Source organism: Micrasema longulum, unplaced genomic scaffold, assembly GCF_059751315.1.
Source record: "Micrasema longulum isolate JH-2025_06_02 unplaced genomic scaffold, ASM5975131v1 h1tg000323l, whole genome shotgun sequence".
In the NCBI taxonomy this organism is placed as follows: Eukaryota; Metazoa; Arthropoda; class Insecta; order Trichoptera; family Brachycentridae; genus Micrasema; species Micrasema longulum.
Window position 1 is genome coordinate 1,066,839 of NW_028277527.1, and position 11,246 is coordinate 1,078,084.

Consider the following 11,246-nt stretch of genomic DNA (forward strand, 5'->3'; position numbering starts at 1 on the left):
CTTTGTGTTTAATTTTTTGTTCCTAGTTAAACAATACATAATATAATATTGATTTTGCATAACACACATCTCTAATTTTTTTGTATACTTAAGACACAGGTAAGTAGCGGATAATGTGAGAGGTAGATAAAAAATGTAGACTGTTTCTTTTTATTAAAAAAACCTTTATTTCAACAAAAGAAAACATACATAAACAAAAATATGAACAATTTAGGTTGGACTTGCCAACAAAAAGTTAGGCTCTTGCGTTTAACTGTATGCGTATATTAAATTTTTCTGCCATGCCAAACTCAAAGTCCTAAAATTTACATATTGCTGATTGATTGCTCCGTGGTAATGCGTAGCGGTCAAGTCAATGGTTTTTTACAATGGCATTCTGGGTTCCATTCCTTGTTTTACCAAATTAATTTTAATGACGTCTATCATACCAAATTCTTACTTTCAAACACGGAAGATAAAAAAATAATATATTTTTTAATATGAGCAAAACCAAAAGAAAGACCCACGGTCGCCAAGATATTTTCTCTTGTAAAGATACCAAGTCAATACACAACTCAAATATTTAATTTTGCAAAATATGAATAAGGAGCTTTTATATAAATCTACAGATGTATATTATATGCATTAAAAAATATTCATGGTATTTTTATACTGTTAAAGTTTGTCTCATCTAATTATAGGCAAAATTCATATTTATGGCAAACTTTAAAAAATTATACTGAATAACAAAATCATTACACATAGATTTATTTAAGAACAATCATAATGACGTGCGGCGTTTGCTTTCCAAATACATTTTTTGTGTTTTTATCAATTTTTTCTTTTGGATTGACTAATTTTATGTTTGATAATATATTTTAACTTACTGTGGTGCTACGTGTGAAAACCTGTAATTGGCTTATTTGTATGTAGCTGTTGGGTTATCCATATAAATAAAAATATATATTTGACCCACTAACTTGGTGGTTATATTATTATCAAAAAGGATAAAAAATATTTAATGGAAAGTACAAATAATTAGTACATATTTTCTAAATGTGTTATTGAAATGCAAATCATATTGTAAAATCATGCAATATAGAGTATGGATCAAATAGAAATAAGAAAAGTGAAAACAAAATTCATAATAATCCCTCAGGGGTCGGAACATAAATGATAATATGTGACCAGATTCTCATTGTTTTTTTTTTAACAAAAATATTTGTTAAAAATTATTTGTATTTAACACAAAGACATATTTTGCATGAAAGTGTAGGAAATACAATGGTCATGGGGCTTGATTTTTTAAAAAAGGAAAAATTAAAACCATGATGCGACGTTAGTAATCTGTCAATACATATTGAGTTACACAAAGTATATTTACAAATGTAAAATTACCAAAAGGTCAGGTGAAATACAGGTCAACTAACAAGAAAGAGTCGGCCTATGCTAGGAAATTTTCATCTAACAACACCGGTAATTTTTACTGAGTCAAGATAAAAATGTTATGAAATGTTTTTGAGAAAAATCAAAATCTACTATTTAATTCTAGATTTTGATTTTGTTTTTGTAAAATCTATTATATTATATTCTCACATATAAAAAAAGAAAAGAAGTATGTATATTGATAAGTGTCCTTGGCACGGGTAACCCCAGTGAGGTGAAAAATGAATAAATAAATCAATTTCCCTATGTGTATGAATCGCAGATTTACTCTAAACATTCATAAAATACATTATTGAACATTCATAAAAAAATTGTTTAACTACTTATTGAATCAAGGATATTCTCATGATTACAATTAATCTTTGATTACACCTAATGAGGAAGTTCAGTGCTAAGGAAAATCAGATATAAAAAATATTTTCTTACACATAATAAAAATTAGAGCATTGTACAATGAAGTTTCTCAAAAACCCCTGCTTTGGCCAGGTAGTTGGTGACGAGGAAGGGGCTGTGGGCCGGCGATGTCCGGCTGGACGCGTTGAATTCTGTGTTTCATCGGATATTACTCAGTGCAGCTTTTCAGCTATTTGGATAAAATCTCTTTAAAGTTCAATCATGTATATTGAAAAGTATTATAAAAAATATCAGTAAAAATTTTATAGTAAATTTGATTTTATCAGACTCTTCTTTATTTAATTTTTAAAATTTACAGGAATAGAATTATAATATAAAAACTGTTTTTAAGTGCCATTTTTTCAAAATGGCGGCATGAACAGTGGACGTGGTCAGTGGTTACAAATTTAAGGCCTTACTAAGAGCCCTACATCCATCGATGTTGTTAAGTTTCAAAACATCATAGCCTTTTTTATAAAAAAATATACAATGACTGGCTTCGTATACTTACAAATAAATCTTGGCAACTATTTGATGGATTTATTTAATAAATAAAATAATAAAAAATTTAAACCTGTTTTTCACTGTCTTGTGACTAAAACAAAGGTATGAATAATATCCTGAAAAAATCATATTCGTTTTTTATCCAAAACAACCGTATTTTACCATAAATTACCAGGGTAATTTCACCGCTTTAAATCTCTAGACATAAGATATAACAACAGCTTCTAAGTTTGACAAACTTATTAAATGAAATATTTGAACATTCGCAATAAATAATAAAATCATATGTATTTGTAAACATTTCATTTTGTTTAGACACAAACAATTATTTCAGTGATGGTTTAAACCATTTAGGAAGCTTCCCATCCTTTATTCCAGATGGTCCAGGGACACTGAAGGGTTGTGATCTAGATGGTTTTTTGTTTCCAACATCTGCACTTACTAATGGGGATATTTTCAGATCAGGATGGTGGCTTTCCCTCACACTTGCTGAGATTCCTCTGAAAGTTTCAGTTAGGTTTCAGATACCACAGTAAAGTGTATCAATAAAATACACATTGTATACAGTATGTCTGTTAAACCCCGCCACATCCGAAAACACAATGACCGGTATGACCAAGAAGACATATTTATTTAATATGGATTATTTTGCGCTTGCCATATCTCTGCTCGTTGTCAAATATCAAATTCCAAAATTTTGGTCCATTATACAGTACTGTTTGGGGATACCAAAGATATTCAGTCCCGAAAATTGCAAATTTAGAAAATTTCTAAATATTGAGAATTTTTCATTTTAAAAGGGGTAAGTCTCAGACTTGAAATTTTGTCTGTGAACACAACTAGTTCCAAACTGTTGGTGAAAGAAGTTTTAAGTTGTAAAATCATTCCCTTCCTCTAAAATCTTTCCCGTGAAAATGTGACTTTTTACAAACGATAGCTAAGAATTTAGGCTGAAATTTCACCATTTAGAATTACATTATGTTGAAAACGTACAATTTTATAGATTCTTTTTTTCTGAACAAACTGTTTCTGGCAGTCGTGTTGATGGAAAAAATAGGGCCTGAGATATTCAAGTTTTCACAAACACTTAAAACTGCGAAAACTTTGCACGCAGTAAAACCAATATGGCCACACGTAAACGAAAAATAATGATCATTTTGAACTACTAACATGTAAGGTTGCACACAAAAAAAAAGATTTTGAAAATATAGTAAAGCAACCACCGACCAACCAACCCGACATATGAGTAAGAATTTCACGGCCGTTCAGACAACAATTCAGTTTCTCTGGGTTTTTGTGCCATGTGTTGATAGGATTATTTCCTACGTTTTGGATCACATTTCAGCATTTATCATCGCAATGCGATTCGAAACGTCGGTAAAGAGTACAATTCGAAATGTCGGCAGTGACACACGGCACAATAACCCAGAGTAACTCAATTTGTAGATAGAAAAACTCTTCTTTGTTAATTGAAATATTTCACTGTTTCAAGCACTTGTTAACACCTTATTTTGATGTATTTTAACAGTAAAATTAGTACTACTACAACAATCACGCCATTTCTTCGTAGGGGTAGGCAGAGATGATGAACCACCACACTCGTCTATCCTAACATACATTCCTAGCTTCTTTTACATTTACATACATCTTTTCATACATGCCCATTGGTCGTGATTGCTCATGACGTGATAGACTTCAGATTTTGGTTTTTCTGATCATGCCACGAGTTATAATATGTATACCCAAAACTGTGTTATGCATTAATTAAGTTAAATGAGTACCTGAAACTGTGCTGTGCATTAGTTGATTTATATGTAAAAAAAAAAAAAAGGGGTGAATTACAGCACACAACATCCCGACTTGAAAATAATTACGGATAATTATTGCAATCCGGAAAAAAATTCAGAACTACCAGTGTGTTGTAGGCATTCTGGCTATTATGTCACAAGGTTCGCCACACAACATGTAATACATCCGGTAAAATATAATTTTTAACATGAATTTCGAATAAATCTCAGTTCACAGAAGTTAGAATGGCTTCTCACCTCGACTTTGATGCAGAAAATGATGCGGCCTCGGGGGACGTTAATTTGGAAAGAATTTCATCTTTAAGATATTGCGTACTGGATAATTCTGATTCAGCTACGTGGGGCCCAAAATATATTAGGGCTGATGGTACTAGGTTCCTGTCTACTAAGGTCACGTTGGGTTTTAAAATTGTTTTTGGTGGAGTCACATCTAAAAAAAAAAGGAGTACCATATAGAATTTTCAAATAAATCGTACAAAATAACTAACATTTTATATATTATAACAGACCCAAACAAATATATTCTAATAGGTACTGAATTAAATATAATAGTTCCTTTTTAATTAAAAATATTTTTTTTAAATGTCTAAATTTCTATTTAAAACATAATGTTAAATGCATAAGATAATCATAGTTAAATTAATTTTAAAAATAAACAGGAATGTTGAATGTATGCAGTTTTTATGAAGCACTTACACATTTACATTTTAAATAAACACAATGACATTTTATACTTTGTTAATGCCTAGTGTCGATTTCTGTGAATAAACAGATCTTTTTATTTATCCTAAAAATGGACATTGCCAAAAACACACATGGGAAGTATATATGTAGTTATTTGTACACACATTTATACTATATTATTGAATAAAAATATATATATATTTACACATCAATGTCAGTTTAAAAGACTAAGAAAAAATTCTAAAATAAAAAAATCTTTCGACATGCACTGTAAGCTTAATTGATCAAAAGAGAAGATTCATATGTTTTTTTATTATTTCATTGGTTTTTAATAGATCTCTGAGGCAATCTGTTTAGCTTTTAAATAATTGAAATAAAGATGTATTAAATTTCAATCTATAAAAATAAATACATAGTTTAAAAAATAGCGGATTAAAATGTCTGTTGTTCTGTCTGTTGATAATTTATGAAGCGCCATTTTTGTGAAAATCATCTCAAGGGCGCTGTGAGTTTTATGTTTGAATAAGTTAGAAGATTCTTTCTTACATAAATCAAAAGTCTCATTGGGGTTCTGTAAGTAATCCTTGACAAAATTCATAACAGTAAGAATAGTGTCTATTGGTCCGAATGTACCCTGTAACACAATTCTATCCGGGAATAGAATTCTTAATATCACTTTTCTATAGTCGTGGAGTTGAGTTATAACCTGAAAAAAATGCAATTTTAGTATGACTGTAAAGCATTAGCCGACATTTTCAAGTTTTTCTGTGGGCTTGGGTAAAAATCGAATTCTCATTTTTTTGACAAATATTTAAAATTTGTAAAAGCAGATGAAAAATCAGAATTTATTTATTTAAAATTTTTCGCAAACTAAATATTTGAAGAAGGGTAAATAATTTTGAAAAATGCACTTTATTTGATGTGTTTTCAGTTTAAAACTCTTCTCTTCCTTTCCTTTTACTTCCTCTTGTTGAAAAATAGTATTGAATAATCTATATGGATACACATTTGCTCGTTTATCTATATCCATTTTATTTTGTTGATTCACATAATAAAAAACATGGAATGCGTTAAAATATTAAAAATAAATTGGAAAAAAATATGCTCTCAATAAATTTTTATATTAAATGTTATTTTATTACAAGTTTATATGAAAGTTCTTAATATATTTTGAAATAACTTAATGAAGCATTAATAAATACTGAAACCTAAATTAAATTTGGTACTCGGAAAAATCAGCATTAGGAAGCCGGACAACATACATATAAAATATAAAGTTTTGTTTTCTTAAATAAACAAAAATGTATATTTGTCCCAAAGACAAATGTGTTCTTTTTCTAAAAATAGTTTGGAAAATATCACATAATGTGTTGTTTTTTTCAATTATGTTTTTTTTTAGTTACATTTAACTATTTTTTTATTATTGACGTCAAAGCTTATTTTTTTTCTTTTAGGAAAATACATGGAATCAAAATATGTACATATATAAAACGAAATATAATAAAAACTTAATACTTCTTGTTCTTTCTGGCAAGGAGGTGATGATTCACAATTCTTATCAAATAGATGAAAAATCAATAATGGTTATACACAAGTTATCTTACCCTTCTATTAACAGCTAGATTTTTTAATGCCTCTGTCTGTAGTGGCACATTTTCAATTTCTTCTCTCCTTTTCCCCAAATCTGTAAACAGTTTTCGAACCTCGTTAACTGTGAGATCGTAGAAGTCATCCGGCATATCTTCGCAAGGTAATCGTGAAGCCATGTTTTGGGAGAACACGAGAGCATTCCTTTCACCGAGCTGAGAACAAACATTTAGTTAAGACATAAAGAAGACCAAAACCATATTCTCACATCTCACATTGTCAAAATTTGCACCGGTTAAAAAGCCCAGAGAGAATATATACAAGCTTTGCTGGACAGTATTCTAATCCTTTCATGAAATGGCTCCAAGATACCTATCGGACCTTTGTATTCGGGAAAATACATGTCAAAGAAGATCTACTCTTAGATCAGCATTTGATTCAGGCAGAGGAAAACTTGTCAAAATCCAGCGCTCCCCAAACACTAGATTTGGAGATCATGCTTTTGCCGTTGCCGGCTCCTTTGCCTGGAACCAATTGCCTTCAAACTCATGAATCATCGACAGTCCCAGTCAGTTCAAATCCCAACTAAAATCTCAATTTTAACTCAGAAAATATAATATGCCACTTTAGCTTAGTTAGAATGTAAGTTTACGTATTCAATTTTAGCGTCATTGAGGTGATTTTTCACAAAAATGGCACTATATAAATCAGCCAAATTTATTATTATACATAATACAATAAAAAAAAATTGACAGCCTCGTGGTGTAGTGGTCAGCGCATTTGCCTATCATGCAAGAGGTCTCGGGTTTGATTACCGAGATGGTGGACATGAAATATTTATTTAGAAAATGTGTTTTTATACTAGAATATTTCATGGTCCCTGAAGCGTAAGACTGATCATCTAATTCTCATGTAACAAAAATGATCAAGATACGCTGCGATTGGTTTACCAATGCAGTGTTCTATGCACCATTAGGTGTGGAAAGGGAAAGGTGATGATGATATAAAAATATGCTTTTACAATACAATATTTCATAGCCCCTGGACAGGCACCTGAAGCATAAGACTGATTATTTTGTAATCGTTCGATTGGATTCAAAATTACGTAGATTGCACGATTTAAAAAGTTAACAAAATACACTTATTCATAACTCACCACAATGATTTCTTCATCAAGATGTGAATCATCTCGCTGATTTTCTACAGTATGATTTGAAGGCACAGAAGAACCAGTATCCATTTTTGTAATATCTTCTTTTGACTGATTACTAGATTCAGCAGTATCCATATTCTCAACATCATTACTGCTTAGTAAAGAATTAGAAGTGGTGGTGATGGTTTCATTAAGAACACTGTTTTCATTTTGCGAAATGGAATTCGTATCAGTTTCTAAAACATCAGCCTTTTGTTTGTCAATATTTACAGTCTCCTCAGTTTCACTGATTTTAGTTGATGACAAAACAGATGATGTGTTGAAAGATATATCCGTAACATTCTTTGGTTTAGAAATCAAAGGAGCAGATACATTCGCCTGCCTATAACAAATAAATATATTTTATAAACAATCCAGCATAATAAACATTACAATATTACAAACAAGTTTAAAACTATTATGACACTAGGTTGATTGTAATCAACAGAATCACTTTATTTTGGAAATGGAAAACTCTTCAACATTAGTATTGCCGTAAATGCAGATGATTTATATATACATATATATATATAATTTTGAAAGTACCTACCTATCAGAAACAAGTGTTTTAAAAAGGCATTAAAAAATTAAAAAAAACTTTGTACTCCTTAAAATTAAATACTCATAGATGATTGCATAAATTTACTAACATAAACTTTATTCACACGAATCAAGCATCTTAAGCAAACAAGTGAAAATAAGGTATGAATTCCATTTTGAAAATAATAACTAATAGATTAATTTACACTTCATAAGATAAAGGCATTTGAAAATAAAACAAAACTTTAAAAATATACAAAATAATGACCAATTGAGTACCTACATAATGACTAAAAATATTAGAAATTTAAAAGCATACTTTAAACTTCTTAATATATCTTAAATCCAATTTTTTAGTGACTGTTCGACGTATATTATATGTTAGAAAATAATAAAATATCGGCCTTGCGGCGTAGTGGTCAGCGCATTTGCCTGCTAAGCAAGAGGTCTCGGGTTCGATTCCGGATATGGTTGATGTGGAAATATTTATTTAAAACGGTGTTTTAATACTAGAATATTTCATAGACTCTGGACTGGCACCTGAAACGTAAGACTGATCATCTTTCCTTCAGGTAACAAAAATGATCAAGATACTATTTTATTTTTTAAAAGTTAATCAACAGGCTTAAGTTAGCCCTAGTAGATTGGCATTAATGAGTAATACTCAATCTAAACAGTCTTAAAATCTAATTAAATTTACAAAATGTATAATTAACAAAAGGTATAAATATGGCATAATCTAGGCGAAAATGGCAAGTGTGACATCACGAGTCAGGAGAGACAACACCACTTGCTTCTTAAATGCCTGCCCTTGTACGCTGATTAAAGATACGCTGCGATTGGTGTACCAATGCAGTGCCCTATGCACTATTAGGTGTGGAAAGTGAATTAAGAAGAATAAAATAAGAAAGTATGTGTAAAGAAACAGTAAAGAGGAAACATTATTAAAAATGAATCAGCCCACACATTTCCAAATTTAATTTGATATGATTTAAAAAACATACACTTTCAGCTGTTCCGGTGTTCGGTGAATGAGTCTCAATACGGCTCGTCCACTTGTCAACCCCAAACTTTTAAGGGTTGTCTCCTTCAGTAGATCTTCCCCATAAACTTCTCTCCTCATGTATATTATTACGGGATTAAGTTCAAGGGCACTCTGTTCAGTCGCTAGAGATGTTAGTATGGTCAAGAGGCTCGTAGATGGACTGAAATTTCCCATAACACGTTCCCCTGCAAAAGGAAAAATAAATATTACTTAAAAAAAAAATTCTTACCCACCAGAGAGGGAGTATGTGTGTTCTAAGTCAATGAGATTCTCTGGAACAGCTATTTGTTGCGCCTGTTTGAATTTGGTGTTATCTCTGTGGGTAGTTTCCAGATGTGTATTATTTTGTTTACATGTGGAGCTAGCCACAACAAGTAATCAAAATAGGTATTTCGCTCTCTCGCTTACCAAGCTTTGGAAAATAATAGTTGCATTATTTTTTATGTTTGAAGCACTTACTTTGTGGAACTTTATTATTTAATATGTTAAAATAAAATCACTTTGTTTTTATGTACGACTTATCTTTTTATAATTTGACAACCAACTAGTTTCGGCAATACTATACCTTCTTCAGTGTTATTACAAAGTATAAGTTGTTAATTACAAGGTATAGTATTGCCGAAACTAGTTGGTTGTCAAATTATAAAAATATAAGTGATACATAAAAACAAAGTAATTTTATTTTAATGTATTAAATAATAGTCGTGTTCAGCAGTCTACATCTGCAGATCCCTGCAGTATCAGAGCCCTCTTGATTTTAACTTCTAAGAATAAATCTCTAGAGAGAGTGAACACTTTTCGTTATATAACAGGCCACTGCTACAATATAAAGAGGAATCTTTACAAAGCCTATATGAAACTACACTACTCTGAATAATTATAAAAAATGATAATATGAATTTAAAAAATCAATTTAATTGTCTTTTTAACTGAACTTTAGAATATTTCAAATAGGCAGACTTCGAAGAAATACAATTATTTTAACAAAGACGGTGACTTCTGCCTCGTGGTATAGTGATGAGCACGTTTACCAACCGTGTTTGAGCACGTGAGTTTGATTTGAGTTTGATTTTGGCAGACTTTTCAATTAAAAGGGAATCTGGCAGCTTATCCAACTTTTTAACCAACCGATTTAAAATCGTTGGATGTGCGGACTCACGTATGTCTTCATGCTAATTGAGAAACTGTTGGCCGATCACAAGTCTGTAGTTTGAGGGGAGTCTTAGCGACACTGCAGTGTTAAATACGTAAGTATTGTAGGTATTTTTTTTTATTCATTGGTAGACCTGCATAAGCATGCATAAGTACAAACATCAAGGATTTTAGACAATGTCTTACCTGTTTCTAGTTGCAGTCCAATAACTACTTCAGATTCTTTCCTGGCTTTTTTAGTTTCCGCCATTTCAAGATAAGCATTATTCGGTAGTCCAGAAAACCGCAACGTAGTTGAAACATCCAAAACATGATTATGATGGGTTAAATCATATTCCTCGGCCCTAAAATTGTGTTTTGTACAAGTTTGCTCCAAAATCTAAAGGAAAAAAATCCAGATGTCAACAAAAAGGAAACATATTGCAATATCGCGAACAACCGGCAAAAGCATCGATATAAATGCAGAATCACATAAAACATTAACCATATTATTAACATACAGTGCAAAGGTAGCGAAAGGCGAATAATTGAATCATGAATTATAATGACTCGACATATTTAGTAATAAAAACATTCGACTAACCTGAAGAACTGTTGTGTTAGGATTGCATTTGACAGTATTCCTTCTGCCATTTGGAGTTAAAACGACAACTGATAAGTTATTTGCCATTTTTATGGTAAATTTGACATAAATATTAAAAGAAAATTAGAGCACTTCAAATAACAAATCTGATAACGAAAACTAACTCAAAACTCAGAACTCTAGATTTAACACTGTCAAAATTTTCCTAACCTGTTAGGTGTTTGCCAAAGAAAAGGATTCGAATAATACAAGTGAAGTTAGCAGATATAGTGTTTCAGTATTTTCAAAAATATTTGTCGCATGGCAATATGAACGTTTTTAACTCTTTCCACA

General features: G+C 30.9%; 1 protein-coding gene across 1 annotated transcript; it reads right to left on the minus strand.

Moving 5' to 3' along the window:
• Positions 1-146: 146 nt before the first annotated feature.
• On the minus strand, positions 147-11,236 carry LOC148282483 (tether containing UBX domain for GLUT4). The gene is made up of 8 exons (XM_088225020.1): positions 10,914-11,236; positions 10,517-10,709; positions 9,138-9,363; positions 7,558-7,936; positions 6,419-6,616; positions 5,361-5,520; positions 4,368-4,560; positions 147-2,822 (listed from the first exon to the last, which is right to left on the minus strand). The coding sequence occupies exons 1-8, from the start codon at positions 10,998-11,000 to the stop codon at positions 2,648-2,650; spliced, it is 1,611 nt and encodes a 536-aa protein (XP_088081146.1). The 5' UTR covers positions 11,001-11,236; the 3' UTR covers positions 147-2,647.
• Between the last annotated feature and the right edge of the window lie 10 nt (positions 11,237-11,246).